At 42.2% G+C, this 23,781-nt stretch overlaps 1 protein-coding gene across 9 annotated transcripts in view; it reads left to right on the top strand.

Moving 5' to 3' along the window:
- Atxn2 (ataxin 2) overlaps window positions 1–23,781 on the top strand; it is an 83,012-nt gene that overhangs the window by 46,515 nt on the left and 12,716 nt on the right. For 4 of the 9 annotated variants that reach the window (XM_057764161.1, XM_057764162.1, XM_057764159.1 and 1 more), the window contains exons 10-20: window positions 7–252; window positions 2,680–2,862; window positions 4,181–4,378; window positions 4,714–4,821; window positions 5,168–5,238; window positions 8,791–9,095; window positions 11,029–11,092; window positions 12,110–12,262; window positions 12,580–12,646; window positions 22,188–22,372; window positions 23,558–23,690. In XM_057764161.1, coding sequence (XP_057620144.1) covers window positions 7–252; window positions 2,680–2,862; window positions 4,181–4,378; window positions 4,714–4,821; window positions 5,168–5,238; window positions 8,791–9,095; window positions 11,029–11,092; window positions 12,110–12,262; window positions 12,580–12,646; window positions 22,188–22,372; window positions 23,558–23,690 — 1,713 coding nt within the window. The remainder of the gene's footprint in view (window positions 1–6; window positions 253–2,679; window positions 2,863–4,180; window positions 4,379–4,713; window positions 4,822–5,167; window positions 5,239–8,790; window positions 9,096–11,028; window positions 11,093–12,109; window positions 12,263–12,579; window positions 12,647–22,187; window positions 22,373–23,557; window positions 23,691–23,781) is intronic. The other 5 variants (XM_057764167.1, XM_057764164.1, XM_057764158.1 and 2 more) reach the window with 4 other exon arrangements.

Genomic DNA, 23,781 nt, shown 5'->3' with positions numbered 1-23,781 from the left:
CTTTAGTTTTTATACTTTCCTTCATATCATTTGTTCTGTCAGGTGTTCCCTGGCCATCGCCTTGCCCATCTCCTTCCTCTCGCCCACCTTCTCGCTACCAGTCAGGTCCCAACTCTCTTCCACCTCGGGCAGCCACCCCTACAAGGCCGCCCTCCAGGCCCCCCTCGAGGCCATCCAGACCCCCGTCTCACCCCTCTGCTCATGGTTCTCCAGCTCCTGTCTCTACTGTGCCTAAACGCATGTCTTCAGAAGGTACAATACCACGATTTGTTCATGTTTTTTGTTTGTCTTTGTTTAAATCCTTCGTGAGTTTATGATTACAAAATAGTTTCCTCTTCATTATTTATTAACCTATAATTTCTGTGTTTTAACTTTAGTTTATTAAAACTATTTCTATTAACCTTTTGTTCAGTAGAGTAAACCTTGATACGTGCTGTGTGTAAAGCTCTGTAAAGATGAGGTCTGACCTGTCTGTAAATGATGCTCCTTTGCAGCCCAAGAAGATCACAGCCCCAGACAGTAACAATGATAAAAAGAGGCTGTGATTTACTTGCTGCTTCCGGGCATGGGTGGATAGAACCCTGCCACATTCCAGCTCTTTGGCCATGGTGCCAGTGAACCTTCCTGTTGGCCAAAGGCAGGAGTGCTATTTTGGGGTCCTTTGTGATCCATGATATCCCTTATAGTGACTTTGCATGTCTATCCTCAGGTAACAGTAGTTTTTAGGGTGCCTGAGGAACTGTAAATTTAATTGAATATTTATTTTTAAATTAGTCTTATAGTGAAAGGCTACTTTAATCTAGGGGGAGGCCTTTAAAATTTATCAATTAAAAGACAGGTATAAATTTGAGACTTTTTTTTGTCTTCTTTGCTCTTGTCAAAATTATTTGTATTTGATGCTGAATTCATATACTTTGAATGGTGGCACATGCCTATAATCCCAGTGCCTGGGACATAGGCAAGAGGATTGCCAGTTTGGCTTTTAATTAGTTCTGAGCCAGTCAGGACTATATATATGGTGAGACCCTGTCCCAGCCACCCCCATATCCTGCCCCCAAAAGGTAGCATTCTGTTTGTAAGTTAAAAAAATCCTTTGTTCTAAATGACAATGTCCTTTGTTCAAAATATTTCTGTTAATGTTTTAATCAGATTATCTTGATAAAGTCATGATAAATATAGCTGATTAAGACTGATAAAGTTTCCTGAAGAAGCTGTTTAGGGTAAACTGTATTCACCTAGGCAGAATGGATCTTTATGACTGAAGATTGTAATGTTGCAAAGACAAATTTCAATGACTTTTAATGTGTGCTTCTCATAGTGGTTCCTAGCAGCAGCATAGAGCTCTATTGCAGACCATTGGGGTAAAGGTGTTCAATTTATTTCATGAGAACACGAGTCCAAGTGAACCTTGAGCAGCACATTGTAATCAGATGGGAGGGCTGCTCCTAGATTGCCCACAAAAAATGCTCTACATTGTTCTGGGGTGCTGGTACCTCCAGTTGAAAGCCCTAACAGTAGACTGGTGAGGAGGCTCTGGCTAAAAGTCCTTGCCATGCAAGCCTGATGACCTAAATTTGGTCTCTGGAACTCATGTAAAGCTGGAAACAGAGAACTCACTCCACAAAGTTGACTTTTTACACACGCCATGGCGTACAAGCCCCTTCCCATACCATACATATAAAATAGTAATAAAGTTTAAAAAATAAAGTCCTGGCATTAGTTAGCATTTTCTCAGAGATCATGCCTGACTATGTTCCCACTAAGAACACAAAGAGAGCATGTGTTAGCTGCACTTAAGGCTATGAGAAAGGTAGTTCTGGGATTGTGTTTTTACTCAGTGGCTTAGTACTGCATTGCTGATGGCTGTAGACACCCCGTCCCTGATGACTGGCAGAATCAGTAATGGTTTGTCAACAATGCACACAGTGCAGATTTCTGCTAGATGTCGTTCTTCAGGCCTCACATGGCAGCCACGATTCATAAACTTGATGACCATGACAAAAGAGGGTAGAACTGAGGTTTCTGTTTTTAGAACTACCGCCACCCCAGGGCCCTAAAGAACTCAGAGATAGAATGCTGGCCTAACAAGGATGGGGTCCCTAACACTATAAAACCAATTTTTTGTCTCATTTTGGATGTAGTAAAATCATGTAGAAAGGTAAAGTAAGAATATCTTACCATGCAGCTGTAATTCCTATTAAAACTTTAGTATAACTTATTTTTATATGCAAAGTGTAGTTATACAAGTATGCTGTATTGTTTGATTTATCTCCCCCTTGCTTTAAAAACAAAGGGAAATAAGGCTGGAAAGATGGGTCAGCTGTTAGAGAGCTTCTGCTTTTCCAGAGACCCTAAGTTCAGTTCCCAGCACCCTTGTCAGGTGGCTCAACACCTGAACTCAGTGTACACATACCCTCACATAGACACATACACAGCATAGTTAAAAGTAAAAATAAACCTTAAAAGGGGAAATAAAATGTACTTAGATAACTGACATCCCACAAAATAATTTTTAGTGTGGCCAAAAATCAGAACATTGTGGTTTATTTTATTTCATATTTTCATTTTTTTAAACAATGAAAATCTGTTAGGGAAGTAAGAGTATATGTCTGTATTTAGCCAAAAAACAGTAAGGTGAATACTGCAGGACTTACACGATGTCCATCATGTCTTTCTCAGGCCCTCCAAGGATGTCTCCAAAGGCTCAGCGGCACCCTCGGAATCACAGAGTCTCTGCTGGGAGAGGCTCCATGTCTAGCGGCCTAGAATTTGTATCCCACAATCCCCCAAGTGAAGCAGCTGCTCCTCCAGTGGCAAGGACCAGTCCTGCAGGGGGAACGTGGTCCTCAGTTGTCAGTGGGGGTAGGTATGACACTGTCAATATGATATGTGACAGTGATGAGTTCTGTCATTATAGTCTATGTACAGTAGAGCTGAGCGGAAGATTTGAAAGTAAGTACAGAGTCACATTAAATATGGTGCCATAAGTAGGAGTTGCCGGTTATAAAATATCACAGGTGTTCATGGCACTAGTTGAAGGAACTGTCCCATCATTCTGCAGCTGTCCCTATATTCAGTTTTCAGCATGTTTCCATGGCATCTGCATGTGGAATAAGCAGATACTCACCTGGTGACCTTCAAGGACTAGTCTACACAGCAGGAAGTTCATCTTTTATGAGTAGCCTGAGAAGAGACTGACTGTCAGTAGCTGTAATGATCAGGGTCATTTGAGCAGCAGATGTAGTTAGGCCCAGACTGCTTCGACTCTTGTGTTGGTCAGTCCCTAGTGTTTTCTCCCAGGACTGCAGAGCCAGAGCCTTTGCCGGCTCTTCTCTTTGTCCTTTTCTTAATTAGCCCATAGACCTTTGCCAGAAGGAGGGTTTTAAGATTAAACAAAAGCCCAGTACTGTTAAGTGTCTGGTTTTTTTGTTTGTTTGGTTTGATATTTTTGTTTGCTTGTTTGTTTTTTGCTACAGCCTTGTATAGTCTGCAGTCGTAGTAATTGCCCTATAAATTCCTTATTGCTGTTCCCCTTGACCTTAACTGAAAACTGAAAAGAAAATAGTAGGTGAGAGAAGACTCTTGAGCTGTTCTGCTCCTTTGGCGTTAATTGGATGATCTGGAATTGAATTTGAGAGTATCAACCTAATTTGAAGTAAGAGAGGAGTGACAGCTGCAAGGGATACACTGAGAATCAGAGTAGTGAACACTTCTGTGATGCTTGTGACTTCACAAAGAAGTCACCAAAGTAATGCAAACTGAACCATTTTCATTAATCTCTTGAGTCTGAACTCTGTAAATAAGCAGTTATGTTTAAGTCATTCATTGTTTCTGTGTTAGATACCCTTTATGCTTTGTGTCCTAATTTCCCTCAGCACTGGCACTGGAACTTGATGTTGTAGGAAAAAGCACGTAGTCTGGGCAACATCTACCAAAGGGATTTTACTTACTGTGTTGATGGGAAGAGGCAGTTAGAAATAGGGGTCTCTCTGTCTCTCTCTGTCTCTCTCTGTCTCTGTCTCTCTCTCTCTCTCACCTTAACAAGTAACTTATTACTATTTTTTTCCCTTGGTGTAATTTGGCTTGCCACTGAACTCTGGTGTTGAGCTGCACTCAAAGCACATCTGTACTTAGGTATTAGTGGTTTCTGAGAATTTAATGAATATCTCTTTGCTTTTAGTTCCAAGGTTATCTCCAAAAACTCACAGACCCAGGTCTCCCAGGCAGAACAGTATTGGAAACACTCCCAGTGGGCCTGTGCTTGCTTCTCCCCAAGCTGGTATCATCCCTACTGAAGCAGTTTCCATGCCTGTTCCAGCTGCATCTCCTACTCCTGCCAGCCCTGCATCCAACAGAGCTCTGACCCCATCTATTGAGGGTATGAAATAAAGGTCTTTTCCTATTCTAACACCGTATGATCAAGAGCTTCTGAACATAGAGTGGTGTTTTTTGGAAGCAAGATAGCTATCTATGTTACTACTGTCCCATTTATATTATTTAATGTCTGGTATCAGAGGTTCTGAATTGCTCTGGTGTGACATGTCTGTTGTATGAACATGCTTACCGAGTTTTGGTGTGATGATTAACAGGGAAAACCCTTTGTTTAAATGAAACTTTTTCCCCAAACCAAAAAATTGGAAGTATTTGGCGTTTTCTCGTGATATTTTCCTAACGTCTATCTGATGATGTTTTCTTTTTTAACTTGTTTTCTAGCTAAAGAGTCCAGGCTTCAAGATCAGAGGCAGAACTCTCCTGCAGGGAATAAGGAAACTATTAAAGCAAATGAAACATCATCTAGCTTTTCAAAAGTTGAAAACAAAGGTTAGAATTTGTTAAATTTTTTAGGTGTAATTACAGAGATAGAACAGTGTTTCTCTAACTAATTTCGTACTCCATACTGAGTGCCTTCCTTCTAAAATTTGTTTATATGTAATGTACGTGCTATTAGATACCAAGTGGAATGGGTATTTTAAATATCCGTTAGTCTTCAGGTGATAGAGCTGTTCTCATTTTTTATTTATCTCCCTTACCCCACATGGGAATAAAGGCATTAAAGGAGTGTGCCGCCACATCTAGCCTCTGTACTCATTTCTAATATCTCATACTAACAGAATTTTAAGTTTAAGGTCAGAAGTAAATTGGAATCTAACAGGTTTTGGTTTTACAGGTATGTCACCAGTTGTTTCTGAACATAGAAAACAGATTGATGATTTAAAGAAGTTTAAGAATGATTTTAGGGTAAGTTCCCTATCAACTGATTGGTTAGAATTAAAAAAGAAAATAGTAATTTTTATATGACCAGTTCACAAAATACAGTTTTAACATACACACACACACATACACACAGTCACATGTGCAGAAAATTAAACTTTTTTGTAAAGATTTTTATGCATATGAGTGTTTGCATTATGTATGTGGATCATGAGCATTTTCATTGTCCTTGGAGACCAGAATAAGCAACAGATTGCCTAGAGATAGAGTTGCAGGTGACCATAAGCCATCATATAGGTGCTGGGAACTGAACTCTTAACTGCTAATGTATTTTTCCAGCCCACTGGATTTTGTTTGTTTTTTTTATTTTTCAAGACAGGGATTCTTTGTCCTGGAACTAGCTCTTGTAGACCAAGCTGGCCCCGAACTCACAAAGATCTTCCTGCCTCTGCCTCCCAAGTGCTGGGATTAAAGGCGTGCGCCACCACCGCCCAGCTCCACCGGATTTATTTTAAGAGAAAGAGAGCAAGTGTCTGTCTGTCTGTAGGTGGGTAAGTTTAGAAGTCCTATGAGACCAGAAGAGGTCTGCACTTGGAACTTGGGTTAAGGTGATGGTGAGATGCCTGATGTGGGTGTTAGAAGTTGAACTTGGATCCTGTGAAAGAGCAGTAAGCATTGTTAACCACTGAGCCATCTCACTAGTCCCTTGACAATTACTCTTAAAGATGTCTTTGTTCTAAGTGCAGTAACTTAAATCACAAGGTTTTTTTGTTTGTTTTGTTTTAAGGCTACAGGTAACAAATGAAAGAATATTATCTTACAGTGCAAAACAACACACTAAAGCTTTGGTGTCTGTCTGAGTGGCTGCCTCAGTAGGTTTGTAGTTGAGAGTAAGGGCATGTCAATACTTCTGGTGTGCATGGAAGGTATAATGCTCCTGATGTTCTGAGCTGGTTCAGATCTACTTTGTGAACAAGTATAGTAATTGTGTAAAATTCATTCACTTGTTCATTCATATTGCTGGTGCTGAGATTTGAACCCAGGGCTGTAACCACTGTGCTCCACACCCAGCCCCAATGGCGAGAGTCTTCCTGTAATGTAATTCCTTCTTATCCTAAGTCAAGCTTTCCTGGTGTATCCAGAGCCTTTTGTGACTTTTTCATTCTCCCACACAAAACTTATAGAAACCAAGTTACATTTAAAATGTAACCTTTAACCTTTGACAGTTCTATACAGTTGGTGTTTATTATTTTTAATTGTGTATGTGTATCTGTCTGTGTGCTGGAACTCACGAGTGCAGGTGCCCCTAAAGTCCAAGAGTGTGATAATCTTCTAGAGCTGGTTGGGAGCTTCCTGGTATGGGTTCTGGGGTCCATACAGCTCTGGGTGTCCTGAATCTCACTTTTAGAACAGGATGGCCTCAAATTCAGAGATGCTCTTAACCACTGAGCCAGCCCTCCAGCCCCACTATATTTCAGTCTTGGAGATTGGACTAGTTTATGTTCCCACCAGCATAGTGTAAGGGTTCTCCTTTTCCCACAACCTCACCAGCATTTGCTATTTGTTTCTGCCATTCTGACTGGGTTAAGATAGAGTGTGTATATTTAAATTTTCATGTTGTTTTGTTTTGTTTTTAGTTGGACCTAGTGGCACATGTCTTAATCTCAGCACTCTGAGGCAGATCTCTGAATTTTAAGCTATCCTGGTCTAAAAGTGAGATCTAGAACAACCAGAACTGCATATTGAGACTCTAGACAAACAAAAATCTTTTTCTTTAAATTTAACTTAATTGTGTGTAACTGGGGAGGTCAGAGGCTTTAGGTCCCTCGGTACTGAAGTCACAGGTGTTATGTGCAGCATGCAACTAACCGGGTGCTCTTTAGGATGACTTCACACTTTGAATGACTCATCTGTCTTTCTTAATTTCCTCAATGGGGTTTTAATTCAGATTTCTTTCATAGCTAGTGATCTTAAACATTTGTATTAAATCTTTTGAGAACAGCCTGTTTTATTAGTCTATTTAATGATTTGGTTGTTTGAGACACACAATGCATGTTGGCATGTACAGCACTGCTTTGTTATGATTAATGCTCAGTGGCTATGGGTTTTTCTTACTTTCTTACAAGGATGAGAAATGCTACCGTGAACATTAAAGTATGGTTTCTTGTGAACATATGTTATCATTTTTCTAGGATTGAGAACTCTGTGTCCTGAGGTAGTGAATAGAGTTACCAGTCATTTTACCATGGCATAGTCACTATTGTACACTCCATTAGCAGCAGCCAGCAAATACCTTTTATTTTTATTTTGGGTTTGGTTTTGAGACAGGAACCAGCTCCCCCAAATACTCAGTCTCCTGCCTCAGCCTTTCAAGTGCCAGTATCACAGGTGTGTGTTACCTGGCCATGTGTGGGGCAGCTGTTTCTCCTCTTTAAGGTGCTGGAGTTCATGTTTTTGATTGTGGTCTATGTCATCTGTGGATATGGAGTGGTGTCTCACTGTAGTTTTGCTATTCAGAGCTTTTATGGCTAATGATGTTGACTATCCTCCTTTTTTTGATTTTGTTTTTGTTTTTCTTGTTTACATTGCTGTTTGTTCATATCCTTGACCGAACTTTAAAACTTTAGAGTAGCCTTATGGAATTAAGGAACCTTCCACCAAGTCTGGTGATCTCAGTTCAATTTCTAGGATCCACATGATGGGAGGAGGGAACTGACTTCTAGAAGTTGTCCTCTGACAACTCCCCCTACATTAAATAAGTAAATTAATCTTTTTGTTTATTTTTAAAAACATGGTTTTCTCAGAATAACCCTGACTGTCTTGGATCTCGCTCTATACACCAGCCTGACCTCAAATTCAGAGATCTGCTTGTCTCTGCCTCCCAAGTTCTGAAATTATAGGCATGAGCCACCATACTCAGCTAATATGTGTGGAGGGTAAGGATATGTTCTCTCTACATAGCCTTGCTGTCCTGGAGTTTACTATGTACACTAAGAACTCACTGTGTAAGCCTAAAATTCCCAAACCTGCTTCTGCTTCCTGAGTGCTATGTCACTGACGGGCAGTGGTGGCGCACACCTTTAATCCCAGCACTCGGGAGGCAGAGGCGGGCTGATCTCTGTGAGTTCAAGACCAGCCTGGTCTACAAGAGCTAGTTCCAGGACAGGCTCCAAAGCTACAGAGAAACCCTGTCTCGAAAAACAAAACAAACAAACAAAAGGTTTATGTCACTATGCTCAGCCCAGCTTATAATTAACTCTTAAGTTTTGGGTTCTGATTACTAAAGTTGTGTTATATCATTCTGTTATTGATGCTTTTAAAAAGCTGTATTCTGAACCAGGCTTGGTGGCCTTTACTTCCAACACTCAGAAGGCAGGAAAGCAGATCTCATTGAGTATGAAGCAAGCCTGATCTACAGAGTGAGTTCCAGAACAACTAGGGCTATGTACAAAGACCTGGTCTCAAAAGGCAAAAGGCCATCTTCTGAAAATAAGAACAAAAAGCCTTATTCAAAGCATTTCATTCTCTTCTTCAATACTGCTTTGCTTATACTCACAGGAAATTATTTCTTTTATTTAGTTACAGCCAAGTTCTACATCTGAATCTATGGATCAACTTCTAAGCAAAAATAGAGAGGGAGAAAAGTCACGAGATTTGATTAAAGACAAAATTGAAGCAAGTGCTAAGGATGCTTTCATTGACAACAGCAGCAGCAACTGTACCAGTGGCAGCAGCAAGACCAACAGCCCTAGCATCTCCCCTTCTGTACTTAGTAACACAGAGCATAAGAGGGGGCCTGAGGTCACATCCCAAGGGGTGCAGACTTCTAGTCCAGCCTGCAAACAAGAGAAGGATGACCGAGAAGAGAAAAAAGACGCAACTGAGTGAGTAACCTGGGATATAGCACATCCTCTCTCCAAGTAAATCTTGACTTAAGGGATTTCTCCTTCCACTTATAATTGTCTGCAAGCTGACAGAGAACTTTCAAAGTAGCTGTTACTAAGAGCTGGTTTAGTAAATCCTCACTGAATCTCATCATTGAATTCTTAGCATTCTAATTTTCACCCAATTGTGTGGGGTGAGAAAAGCTACTTCTGTAGAGACATAGAAATTCAAAGTTAAAGTTGGAAAGCCCTATCTTGGGACTCTAGTTGTGCCTAACTCTGCTGTCTGCAAGAACTGTTTGCTGCCCTAGGTGAGAAAGGGAGTACAGCACTGGTATCCATGCTTGCAAGGCACTTTCTGTCAGAAACAAATGTTTATTTAGTATACATTTCTTTATAAAACTTAATTCTCTGCATCTGGCATATTAAAGCAATTTAATAGACCTAGTGGGCTTTTTGTGTTCTGGATAGCAAACAACCTAATAGTATTTGAACTTTTAGAATGACAGGTTGTTGATTAACTGTTCATGTTTGATATGCAGTTAAAATAAATTATTAGAGCAGTGGCTTTTCCCAAGGTGTGTAATTAAAAAATATTGACACAAGTTGGGCGATGGTGGCACACACCTTTAGTTTCATCATGGGGGGGAGGCAGAGGTGTCAGATTTCTGTGAGTTCAAGGCCACCGTGGTCTACAGAGCTAGTTCCAGGATATCTGGAACTGTTTTTTTTTTTTTTTTTTTTTTTTTGGTTTTTCGAGACAGGGTTTCTCTGTGGCTTTGGAGCCTGTCCTGGAACTAGCTCTGTAGACCAGGCTGGTCTCGAACTCACAGAGATCCGCCTGCCTCTGCCTCCCAAGTGCTGGGATTAAAGGCGTGCGCCACCATCGCCCGGCGATAGCTGGAACTGTTACACAAAGAAACCCCGTCTTTCTTCCCCCCCTTTTATTTATTTGTTTGTTTGTTTGTTTATGTGTACAGTATTCTACCTGCATACCAGAAGAGGGCACCAGATCTCACTATAGATGGTTGTGAGCCACCATGTGGTTGCTGGGAATTGAACGCAGGACCTCTGGAAGAACAGCCAGTGCTCTTAACCTCTGAGCCATCTCTCCAGCCCCCGAGAAACCCTGTCTTGAAAAACCAAAAGGAAAAAGAAATCCTTTGCTGGGCAGTGATGGTGCATACCTTTAATCCCAGCACTCAGAAGGTAGAGACAGGGATCTCTGAGTTTGAGGCTAGCCTGATCTACAGAAGAAATTCCAGAACAGGCTCCAAAGCTACAGAGAAACCTGTCCCACAAAAACAAACAAAAATCTCGACACAGCTAAAAGTTATTGATGTGTGGCACATGGTGGCACAGGCTTTCTTAGCACAGCAGTTGGGATGCCGAGGCAGTGGGTCCCAAGTTTGAGGCCAACCTGGGCTGCATTGAAAGCCCTATCTTTAAAAACAGGAGTTAGAAATGCTGTGGATTCATGTATTAAGCATTGGGTTTTTTATTTTATGTGTGTGAGTGTTTTGCTTGCATGTCCGTCTGAACACTACATGCACACGGTACCTTCATATGCCAGAAGATGGTGTCAGATGTTCTGGAATTGTAGTTACAGATGGGTGGATTGAACCCCAGTCCTGTGGAAGAGTAGCCCTGTTAGACACCTTTTTAAAGGGTGTTTTCTATGGGGTTACTGTCTTTGTAGTTGAAATATTCCTAATTGCCTTTGAGGGTGTGGTTTCGTTGATTGTTTGTTCTTGTTCCACTAGTGTCTGTCAGACTGAAGAGCAGAGGAGTGTCAGTGAGGGAGACCCACAGCGCTGCACAGAGTCCTTTATCTTTATCTTTACTCCTGGGAAACCTGACCAGTGTGGTAGAGTTGAAGAAAACATAGATTCAATGCAGGCTTCACTGGCTGTTTTTCTCTTTCCTCGTTTAGGCAAGTTAGGAAATCAACATTGAATCCCAATGCAAAGGAGTTCAACCCGCGTTCTTTTTCTCAGGTAAATTTATGGCCATTTGTAGATTATTTCTGAAGAGATTTCATTGTGATCAGACATGGTTTTTCTCCTGTGCTCCCATTTAACTAAATCCAGCTGTGGGATACCAAAGACAAATTGTTTTCCTTGTGGGTTGTCACTGTATTGTGCAGCCATTAGAATGGTGAATGTAAAGACCAGCTGAGAATGTAAGGTTGATGATGAGTGAGGCTGCCAGACTCAAAGATGCCTGTTGTTCCACTCATTTCCTTAGGGAGGTGTGGTAAAGCATGCCTGCCAATCCCAACTGTCAGGAGACTGGAGCTGAAAGATCATGAGTGTGGCCAGTGTGGGCCACGCAGTGAGGTCCTGTCCAAAAACACAAAAATGAAAAGAAGACTGAAAAATGGATAGACCTTTTCTGGTTCCTTGTAAAATTACATCTCCCTCCCTCCCTCCCTCCCTCCCTCCCTCCCTCCCTCCCTCCCTCCCTCCCTCCCTCCCTCCCTCCCCGCGTGTGTGTGTGTGTGTGTGTGTGTGTGTGTGTGTGTCGAGCCATGATAGCGCACACCATTAACTCCAGCATTTGGGAAGGAGAGATGTGAGTGGATATCTGAGTTCAAGTCCAGTCTGGCCTAAATAATGAATCCCAGAACAGTCAGAGTTACACAGAGAAACTCTGTCTCAAAGAATGAAAATAAAAATTTGTCTCACACACACATACTCTTTATATAGAGATTTTGGGGAGGAGAAGTGGGAGAGAAAGAGAGAGAGAGAGATAGGTGATAGTGATGTTATTGGGAAATATACCACGCCTATGCTTATGCCAGTCCTCTACTTCTGAGCAATGTCTGTGGCCTACTCCCTGGATATTGAATCAACTTCTTACATGCTAGACTCCGGGTTGTTTTGTTTTGTCTTTTGAATAAAAGGTACTGGTTAGAAACAAATCAATAGAAAGATTGGGGAAATTGTTCTAAAGATTGCATTCCTAGTTACTTTTCACTGTGAAATAGTTGAATTTTATTTCTGTTTTGGTAGCCAAAACCTTCTACTACCCCAACGTCGCCTCGGCCACAAGCACAGCCGAGCCCATCAATGGTGGGTCATCAGCAGCCAGCTCCAGTGTATACACAGCCTGTTTGTTTTGCACCAAATATGATGTATCCAGTCCCAGTGAGCCCAGGCGTGCAGGTAAGTCCCATGGGTTAGAATTTGCTGGGTCACCATAGTTTGTGTTTCACATGAGTATCCTAGATCTGCACTAAGTGGACACCTGTTGGCAGATAGGGCTACAGAGGGGTGGGTAGGAATTTGGTGTATCATTAGCATGTGAATCTGAGTCTTAGGATTAATTTGCTATTATACTAGAATTACTCTTTTTAGTTGTATTATTTTAATTTTGGATAACTCATAAGGAGTCAGGAAAATATAGGCAAGATCACATTAAAAGACGGTGATAAAATACATTGTTATTATGAATCTAATGCTGTGTTTTCAATCTGTTCAAGCCTTTATACCCAATACCTATGACGCCCATGCCAGTGAACCAAGCCAAGACATATAGAGCAGGTAAAGGTGAGAATAACCCTGCCTGTGTTTGCTTATAGTCTGCATGCTGCATGTATTAAGCACCAGTGTCAAAGAATAGTTGGCTTCTTTTTTCTTTTTTGGGGGTAGTGGTGGTTTGAGACAGGTTTTCTCTGCCCTTACTCTCCTGTCCTGGAAGTAGCTTTATATAGATCAGCCTGGCCTCAGACTCACAGAGATGTACTGCCTTTGCCTCCCAAGTGCTGGGATTAAAGACTTATGCCATCATTGCCTGGCTAATAGTTGGCTTCTCTGAGTTTCTGCCTGAAACTCATAGGGTGTGTATTCACTTTTGGTGGCCAACATGAGCATTCAGGTCTTGATGAGCAGGAATTCGATAATAATCATGTGCAAAATCTCTCTCTCCTCCCTCTCCTTCTCCCTCTGTCCCTCGCTCCCCCCCCCCCCCCCCCCCCCGTGTGTGTCTGTCTGTCTGTAGGTTAAAAGAACCCTGTAGGAATTCCACCCTATGGGTTCTGAGGATCAAACTTGGGTCATCAGGTTTGGTCACAGTATCTTGGACATATATTAATCCACCTGCCTCCCAAGTGTTAGGATTAAAGGTATGCACTGCCATACCTGGCCTTTTTTTAAAAGACATATTTTGAGGCCTGGAGAGTTGAATCATTGGTTAAGAGTGCTTGCTTGTTGCTCTTGCAGTGAACTCATGTTTGATACTCAGCACTGACATGTTGCCTCACAAACTATCTGTAATTAGATCTCAAGGGATCTAATGCCCTCTTCTGGCTTCCATGCATACCAGGTATACACAAAGTACACAGACATACATCAGGCAAAACACTCATGTGCATCAAAATATTTATATATTTTTTTGTTTTATGTATATGAATGTTTTGACTGTGTGTTTGTACTTGCACCGTATGGGTGCATGGAAGCCAGAGAGGGCAACGGAACTCCTAGAACAGTCGTCACAGACAGTTGCGAACTGCCATTTGCACACTAGGAACTGAACCCTGATCCTCTGTATGGGCATCAGACGCTCCGAACTGATGAGCCTGTTTGGTATTTTTTGAAAATTTGAACCCGAAGTATAATTGAAGTTTTAGAAGAGATTATTTTGTTAGTGGGTTATTACTTTGTGTGGATTATTGTGTTTGTGGTATCATGATGTTACATGTGGCACTCACAGGGCTGAGGCAGGATCTTGAATTTCAGAATAGCCCAGGAAGCCAAGTTAAGGTCATCTCTAGCCGGTAGGATGACAGATGAACAGAGCTGTCATGGAGGTGGGAGTCATTAGGGACTAGTGTTTATCCTTCGTTCACTTCCTGTTGGTAACAGAATTTTGTCATAAACACGTAGTTTTTTGTTGTTGTTGCTGAAGATTAAAAATAAATGCCATCATCATGGCACCCCATCACTCAGGTGTTGTGCACTCTAAAGCTTATTCAACTTCCTTAAGCAGCCAGGGCACCCTTGTCTTTCCTTAATTTATGTATTTGTAAATAATAGCTCCCTGTTAACATATGTAATCCAGCTGGTCCTGGTTGAGTCAGGCATGCACTTCTGCAGCTGAATTGTTTTGGAAATGGATCATAATATCATCAGGTTACTGCATGTTATATCTCTGTAGTTCCCTGCCCTTCTCTTCTTGCTGCTTTTATTTGAAACTGCTAGTAATTTAGTGTGCCAGTTCTCTGGTCACTGGCAAAATCAGTGCTTTCCTTAAGGAGGAACCAGATGTTTCATGTCAGTGTCTGACACTCAGCCCCCCATCCCCTCTACCCCATCTCATTGTAAGCATTTCCACTTGTTCTAATTAGCTGTGGATTGGTCCTTTACATCACTCAGTCTAGTCTTAGCTCTCAAGGTTCAGTGTGTATCTGAAGCATGTAGGAGAGAGCTGCTTAGCAGAAATGCCAGTGCTCTGACCTGCGTGCAGTTTCTATACAGTAGTTTGCAGCATGACCTTGGATTGCCACTTGTAGTGCAAAGTAAAAACCAGTTCCCAGGAAGCCATCGGTGTTGTGCAGAATAGGACCTTCTGAATGCATATGGATTCTTGTTCCTTATTAGATGGACTCATTCTCTGCGAACCTGGGCAGTAAAGTCTTTAGCCTCAGATACTTGGTACAGGGATGCAGAAAAACTTTTCCCTCTGTTTTTCAAAAAAAAAAGAAGAATTGGCACACTCAGTTCTGCTTTCCACTGTGCTCCTTGCAGCTTCACTGCTGTTTCTCATGTAACTCATTCTCCTTTGGTAGTCCTATTATTGGACTAACTGTCCTTTTTCTGTTTTTGTTTTTTCATTTAAAAAATATTCTGCTACCATTGGCGCACACCTTTAATCCCAGCACTCTGAAGGCAGAGGCAGGTGGATCTCTGTGAGTTCAAGGTCAGCCTGGACTAGAGAGCAAGTTCCAGAACAGCCAAGTCTGTTACACAGAGAAACCCTGTCTCCCAAAAAAAAAAAAAAAAAAAAAAAAGGATTTATATCAGTTACTTTTTTGTTGACTGAGGGACCCTTCAGCCAGTGCAACCCCATTATAGGGTTAAAATGCTCAATTGCCTCCCAGCAGCTGAAATTCACGGAACTCTGGCTTATCTTTTTTTCTAAGACAGGGTCTCACCATTTAGCCCCGGCCATCCTGGATCTCACTCTGTAGATCAGGCTGTCCTCCAACTCACAGAAATCCACTTTCCTCTACCTCGTAAGTGCTGGCATTTAAGGTGCATGCCACCATCACTCAGCAGGCCTGATTCCTAGTCATTAGGTATGTTCACTAGTAAGTCACTGCCTGTTGCTCTTTTTAGTGAATAAAATACCACAAAAACTAGATTAGGGAACTAATACTGAAAATAGGCAGTGATGGTGCACACCTTTAATTCCAGCACTTGGGAGGAAGAGACAGGCAGGTCTGGTCCACAGAGTGAATTCCTAGAGAGCCAGGGATACACAGAGAAGCCCTGTCTTGAAAAATACACCCCCCCCCCAAAAGGAATTAATATAAGTTTCCAATTAAGAATAACCTTTTACTTTTTTTGTTTGTTTTTTTGTTTTTTGAGACAGGGTTTCTCTGTGGTTTTGGAGCCTGTCCTGGAACTAGCTCTTGTAGACCAGGCTGGTCTCGAACTCACAGAAATCCACCTGCCTCTGCCTCCCGAGTGCTAGGATTAAAGGCGTGCGCCACCAAAGAATAACCTTTTACTTTTAAAATTTTAACCTTTGTTTTTATTTTATGTGTATGAGTGTTTTGTCTACATGTATGTCTTTGTGCTTATGTGTATGTAGTACCTGCAGAGGCCAGAAGAAGGCATCAGATCCTCTTGGGACTGGAGTTGAGATAGTTATGAGCTGTCATGTGGGTGCTGGGGATCTAACCCAGGTCCTCTGGAAGGGTAACCATTCTCATAACCACTGAACCAGCTCTCCAGCCACCACTTTAAAATGTTTACTGAGACGTGTGTGAGTGAGTGAGTGAGTGAGTGAGTGAGTGAGTGAGTGAGTGAGTGTGTGTGTGTGTGTGTACATACGTACGTGTACACGCACATGCCACATGCCTTAATAAAGGTCAAACTTGGTTTGGCAGGGCATCTTCTTTGTTTTTCTGCTGTGCTAGATGTAATTCTAGATACTTGTGCTTCCCATCCAATTATGTGAACTTAAGTGTTTACTAAGCCCTGCACACTTGGCACAGCAAGTGCTTTTCCCTCTGAGCCATCTCATTACCCCCTCTTAGTTTCTTAACTGAGATTTTGAATGCTAAAAGGTATTAAATGTTGATCTAGTGTAACAATAAGTGCTTGTCTGCCTACATCCACATGTTTATTATTTTATATTTTATTTTGATCACTGACACTAGCTGTTGACCTTAGGTTGTTTGCAAAGGACACACACACAGGGGACATTAGAGTGACTTACAGACTATGGTCCAGGTAGTCCAACAAGGCTGTCTCCCGAGTAAAGGCTAGTTGTTTAATCCCCAAGACCAGATGGCTTTGCAGACCCAGAGGACTCCTGGAGCAGCTGATCTTCAGTCTGTTGGAATCCAGAAGTAGATTCTTACACTAGACAGGGAATGCCTCAGCTAGAGGACAGATAAAATTTGCTATCAAGAGTGATGGCGAGCAGGCAGAAAGCAAAAACTTCCTTCCTCCAGGTCCTTTATGTAGGCTGCCACAGAGAGAGGGAGGGAGGGAGGGAGGGAAGGAGGGAGGGAGGGAGGGAGGGAGGGAGGGAGGGAGGGAGGGAGAGAGAGAGAGAGAGAGAGAGAGAGAGAGAGAGAGAGAGAGAGAGAGACTGACTCTGAGGCTGGGCTTTTGAACCCTCAAAGAGATTTCTCCAATAAGGACTTACCTCCCAATTCTCCCAAACTGAATACCAACTGGTACATGAGCATATGGGACCATTCTCAATCAAACTTCTACACTAACTACAAGGGAGGAAACATCTGGCTAAATCAGAACTTGATTTCTTTATTATGTAATCAAAGTGTATGACCACCATATTTTTGAGACTGTCTCTAATTGAATCTAGAATTCTTGATTTGGCTACACTGGCTAGCCAGCAAGCCCGAAAGATTCTCCTGGCTCTATTTCTAGGATTATAGACAGCCTTTTCCATGGTGCTATAGATCTGATATCAGGTCCTAATGTTTGTATAACAGGTATTTTATAGACGGAGCCACTTTCCTACACTCTTCTTTTTAATTTTTGAGATAGTCTCATGAAGTCCACACTGGCTTTGAACTAACATTGAAGTTTAAGATGACTTTGAACTTATGTCCCTTCTGTTTCTACTTTCCAAGTCCTAGAATTACATTTGGTCAGCACTGGGCCCAGTTTAGATTTTCTCTGTAATGAAATTATACAAGGCAGGGGATTACTCGGATGTTTTTCTTTTAGGGGCTTTTGGTTGGTTTGGGTTTTTTTTTATGTTTATTTGCCCATTCATAATAAGCTGCCCAACATGGGTGCTGAGGAGGACTGGACTGAACTTGGGTCTTTTCAAAAGAGCAGTAAAACGCTCTAACTTCTGAGCCATTTCTTCAGATCCCAAAATTGTGTAGGGTGGATGGGTGCATCCTCGCAGTTGCTTGAAGAGACCAAAAAAAGGGTGTCGGATTCCATGGAGCTGGAGGATTTTTGTTTTGATTCCCCACCCCCACCCCCGTGACAGTGTTTCTCTGTATAGCCTTGGCTATCTTGGAACTCACTTTGTGTGCTACACTGGCCTTGAATGGAGAGATTTTAAATTTGTGCACTACTTTTAATTCTGCTTTGTTTTTTAGATAGTCTCATAGCAAGCACTCTTAACAATAGACTTTTCCATCTCTCCCACCCCCATTTATTTATTTTACTTTTTAAAAATTCATTTTCATGTATTTGTTTCCCTGTTCATATGTGTGTACACCAAGGACTGAAGAGGGTGTTGAACCTCCTGGAACTGTGTTCTAGGTGACTGAGCTGCCATGTTGTTACTGTGTAGAAGCAGCATGCTGCTAACTCTGAGTTATCTCCCTGCTCCTGGTCATAGCTGTTATTACTGCTTCTACCTTTTTTGTTTGTTTGTTTGTTTTGTTTTGTTTTGTTTTTCAAGACAGGGTTTCTCTGGAGCTTTTGGTGCCTGTCCTGGAACTAGCTCTTGTAGACCAGGTTGGCCTTTGAACTCACAGAGATCTGCCTGCCTCTGCCTCCTACCTGGCTGGCTGCTTTTGTCTTTTTGCCTTATGTTTATTTCTTTTTGTGTCTTTTGTTAGTCACATTTTTAAAATTCTGCCGTGAGAGTTCCAGGAAGCCTGGAACTATCACAGTCACCCTTCCTCAGTTTCTCAAATTGCTATAGTCACAGACTATAAGGTCCCCCCACCCCCATTCTGTGCTGTGTTGTGAATGGTGTATGTTCTTTCAGTGAAGATGGCGTCATGTCACCTCTGATTGTGTTGAGCGTTAGCTGTTTATGGCACACACCTTTAATTCCAACACTTGGTAAACTGAGGCAGAAGGATCAGAAACTCAAGGTCATCTGTATCTACCCCCCTCATTATTTGCATACCATATGCATCTTATAGCTCCTTCCTTGTGTGTTGTAGCTGCCATTTGTAGTCCCAGATCCAGCCATTCACTAGGGCTTGTGAGTTAATGATACTTCTGTCATCCATCTTGAATTTCTAACTGAAGTTCATTAGACTTATGGATTATCCTGAGGTAGAGCTTACATGAACTGAAAAAGTACAAACATACTTGACAGTCTCCTTTGTAAGCTGTCTCCATAGATAAGGGGGAAAAAAAACCAGTGTGTTGTATGCTTTCGGCATCATCAGCTTAAGGAATTTCATACTAACTTTTGGGGGGGGGTGTGTTTCAAGACAGGGTTTTTCTGGAGCTTTGGAGCCTGTTCTAGAACTCACTCAGTAGCCCAGGCTGGTGTAGAACTCAGAGATCCTCCTGAGTGCTGGGATTAAAGGCGTGTGCCACCACCACCCGACTCCAACAAATATTTCTTTTAATATTTATTTGTTTATTTATTATGTGTACAATATTCTGTCTGTGTGTATGTCTGCAGGCCAGAAGAGGGCACCAGACCTCATTACAGATGGTTGTGAACCACCATGTGGTTGCTGGGAATTGAACTCTGGTTAAGGCAGTGCTCTTAACTACTGAGCCATCTCTCTAGCCCCTCCAACTAATATTGTTTACTAGACTCTCAGTTAAGTTAGAAATTAACCTAAAGCAGCATCCCAGCACGCGGGAGGCAGAGGCAGGCCGATCTCTGAGTTCGAGGCCAGCCTGGGCTTCAAGAGCTAGTTCCAGGACAGGCTCCAAAGCTACAGAGAAACCCTGTCTTGAACCCTACCCTCCAAGAAAGAAAGGAAGGAGAGGGAGGGAGGGAGGGAGGGAGGGAGGGAGGGAGGGAGAGAGAGAGAGAGAGAGAGAGAGAGAGAGAGAGAGAGAGAGAGAGAGAGAGAGAGATTAATCTAGAGGAGATTGTTTCCCTTCGTGGAGTTGGAAATCTAAGAACAAACTTGTTCTGCTCTCTCTGTCCATTCTTCTGAAGAGGCAGCCTCTGCCTCTCCCTTCCCCTATTCTCTTTCTTCTTTTTCTCTGCCCCCCTGTCTCTTTCTCTCTTCCCCCCATAACCCCTTACCTTTATACCCTTCCCAATACCCATTAAGTAAACTCCTTACCAAAAATAAATAAATTTATAAATAGATAGATAAATAAATATAAACTTGTTATTTGTAGAACTGAAGGATCTCATGCATTTCCTCAGTTTCTGCCTCCTAAATTATTGTGGAAATATCCGAGTTTGTATCTTCTAAGCCATAACTTAGAAAGTCCTGCAAATGCATCTAGCTCTGCCTGTGTGGTTACTGTGCTAGACAAAGGTATTACTAATGTATTTCAAATATACAAAGTCAAGTGCTAGCTTGTAAAGTTCCATAGACCATACAAAAGATTTTTTCTTGCACGGCAGTGGAATCTTTGCATAAAACCACCTCAATTTCCCCTTGCCATAAATTACATTTACCTTTTATGCATCCTGTGAGACTGGTGGATTTGTATTTAAAAACATGCCAGTCAGAATTAACATTAGATCACAGACATATGCATATACCTCTGGGTTTTTTTGTGGGGGGGCGCGGGGGGGCTTCAAGACAGGGTTTCTCTGTAGCTTTGGAGCCCTGTCCTGGAACTAGCTCTTGTAGACCAGGTTGGCCTCGAACTCAGAGATCCGCCTGCCTCTGCCTCCCAAGTGCTGGGGTTAAAGCTGTGCGCCACCACCACCTGGCTCATATACCTCTGTTTTAAGACAAAGTCATCAAGTCTCTGGCCTCCCATTCTCTTTGTAGCTGTGTGGCATTGAATTACTGATCTTGTCTTCTGGACTCAGGTTCTGAACTTTATGCCTGCACCACCATGTCAGGCTTAAAGTAGACTTTTCTCACCGTCGGCAGCATTGCCATTTGTGACTGGTATTTTTTTCTGCAGTGGGGAGAAATCCCTTGTGGACTGGGGGTGCCTGCTGGCTGTCACTAGACCCTAGTAGTATCACTTCCCTTAGCTTGATTGTGATGACGAAAAGGTCTCCAGGTACTGCCACATGGTCTCTGTTGGACAAAGTTGCTCCTAATTAAGAGCCACTGACATATGAAATAATGTTAAGTGTGGTCCATGTAAAGTATAACCTTTATACATATACATTCAATTTTGTAGTGGTCGGGTATGCATGACTAGCTCTGGTTTTGGCCTGCCTGCCTGCCTGCTTTACTACTTTTCTTTCTTTCTCTTTATTCCTTCCTTCCTTTTTTTTTCTTTAAATGTATTTATTTTGCAGGGGTTATGTATCCCAAACCAACCTCAGAAGTTGAGGACCTTGAATTTATGTTCTTCTTGCCTCTACCTTTCTTGTGCCACAGTATGGGTGTGCGCCACCTCTGCTGGTTTGTGTGGCACTGAGGATAGACTGTGCTGCTAACAAGCATCCCATTAGCTAAGCAGTACTTAAGCACCTTTATTTATTCATTTTTTAAGCACCTTTAACATGGGTTCTGTTGGTATTGTGTTGGGGAAAATTTTGTTATATTGCTTTCTTCTGTTTTCAAGTATACTTTCTAAATAGAGAAAATAAATATCAGTAGTCATTAAATGTTTAGCCAGCCTTTTTAAATATTTAAAATAAGAACTACATAGACACAGTTTCTTCAATTTTGTTGACTTGGAGATATGCCGTGTTATATGTTCTTGGTGACATACCCCTCATGAGGCACACAGCTCCTCCCCTCATTTAGCATGATGTCAGAAACAGATGTGACAGTGTAGCCAGTAGGCGTTTGTGGGAAGAAAGGCACAGGTGATGCAGTGGGGGTTTGTGAGCACTGCCCTCTTGCCTCTTCCTGGGTATTGGGTTGAAGGTGTTCCCATCTCTTATCTGACATTAATCTGGAAAAGGAACCATTGTAGGAATATGGAAGACACGTTGAGGGAAAGGGATATTATTAGAAATCTGCTACTTGGTATATTTGGTGGTGTATGATGTTGGGGGAAACAAGGAGGACTGGTCTAGGGGTGTAGCTCAGTGGTGGGGCCCTTGTTTAGCATTCCCGAGGTCCTAAGTATTATGGCTCTGACAGAATAAAACAGGATAGCAAGTGAAGAAAGGATTGAGTGGTAGGCTTAGGATTTGTATTTTGTCATTATTGTTTTTCTTCTGAAATGAACCTTCCATGCCCCTCTTAAAACCCATGTTAAAATATGGAGTATCAGACATTCCCTGTGGTTCCTTCCCTCCCCGATCTTGATAGTTTGCCTTATGTTAGAGATGAAAGCCAGGTGAGGGGAAGATCACTTGACCAGCTAAACTCTGAAGGGTGAGTCACATTGCTGAGACCTAGACTAAGGTAACAGTCTCGAGTGGCGAGAGGATGGATGGGAGCTGTGTGAGATGGCTTTTAAGAGGCAGGATCAAAGTCAAATCATACAGAGCCTTGTAGACCACACAAGTGCATACTGAGTGCTGAGGAGGTTTCATTTCCTAGTAATGTGTTTCTTTTTCTTTTCCCTGCAGTACCAAATATGCCCCAACAGCGACAAGACCAGCATCATCAAAGCACCATGATGCATCCTGCCTCAGCAGCAGGCCCACCCATTGTAGCCACCCCTCCCGCTTACTCCACTCAGTATGTTGCCTACAGCCCTCAGCAGTTTCCCAGTCAGCCTCTAGTTCAGCATGTGCCGCATTATCAGTCTCAGGTAAGGCCAGAAGGGCCTCTCTGATTTTCACTTATTAGAAAAACTTCTCACTTCAACTGTTCATGTATTTATGTGGTTATAATATCAGATAGTTAAGGTGTCGGGGGCTTTTAAGTATGTATCTCTGCAAGTTAGAATTATAATAACTTGGGCTGGAGAGATGACTCAGTGGTTAAGAACACTGATTGTTCTTCCAGAGGTCCTGAGTTCAATTCCCTGCAACCATGTGGTGGCTCACAACCATCTGTAATAAAATCTGGTGCCAGCTTCTGGCCTGCAGGGACACATGCAGGCAGAACATTGTATACATAATAAAATAAATCTTTAAAAAAAGGAAAAAAAAGAATTATAATAACTTGCCAGGCGGTGGTGGCGCACGCCTTTAATCCCGGCACTTGGGAGGCAGAGGCAGGTGGATCTCTGTGAGTTCGAGGTCAACCTGGTCTACAAGAGCTAGTTCCAGGACAGGCTCCAAAAGCTACAGAGAAACCCTGTCTTGAAAAAAAAAAAAAAAGAATTATGATAACTTTTTCTATATTTATGTTTTATTTTATGTGTGATTGTTTTGCATGCCATATACATATGTGAACCACATCATGCCTGGTGCACTGGAAACCCGGGTGGGGAGATGGCTTGTGCTGCTCTTGGAGAGAACAAGGGGTTCAGTGTCCAACAGCCGTTTCTGGTTGGCTCATAATCACCTGTGAACATTTCAGAGATCTGATACCCTCTTTTGGTCTCCATGGGCACCTGCACAAACAGATAAGTAGGCACATACATAGATCATAAATTTAAAAAAAAAAAAAAGAAGAAGAAGAATTTCAAAAGGAAGCACCCAGAGAAGACTTTAGAACTCTGAAGTGTTTCTGGAAACCGTGAACGTAGGCATTGGAACTAACTGTGCTGGAGTTGTGGCTCAGTTGTGAGGAGCACTTTCTGCTCTTGAGAGGACCCAGGTTTGTTCCCACATGGCAGTTCACAGTCTCCTGGAACTCCAGGTCTAGGGGATCTGAAGCCTTATTCTGGCCTCTTCAAGCATCAAGACAGACAACGCGCGCGCGCGCACACACACACACACACACCCCAACACAAAAGGAATCATTAGAAAAAGAATATTAACTAAAAATCTACATGGTTTGTTTTGGTATAATGTTCTTTTCCTTTTTTTTTTTTTTCTAAACACAGCATCCTCATGTGTACAGCCCTGTCATACAGGGTAATGCCAGAATGATGGCACCACCAGCACATGCACAGCCTGGTTTAGTATCTTCCTCGGCAACTCAGTTCGGGGCCCATGAGCAGACGCATGCCATGTATGGTAGGAAACATTTTATTGTCTTTTGTGTGTATATGACTGTATTTGTTTTGAAGCTCTGTAAAGATACTCTGTTTAGGAATACCCTGAGATA

Source organism: Chionomys nivalis, chromosome 3 (assembly GCF_950005125.1).
Source record: "Chionomys nivalis chromosome 3, mChiNiv1.1, whole genome shotgun sequence".
Taxonomy (NCBI): domain Eukaryota; kingdom Metazoa; phylum Chordata; class Mammalia; order Rodentia; family Cricetidae; genus Chionomys; species Chionomys nivalis.
This window is presented reverse-complemented; position numbering and strand designations above follow the sequence as displayed.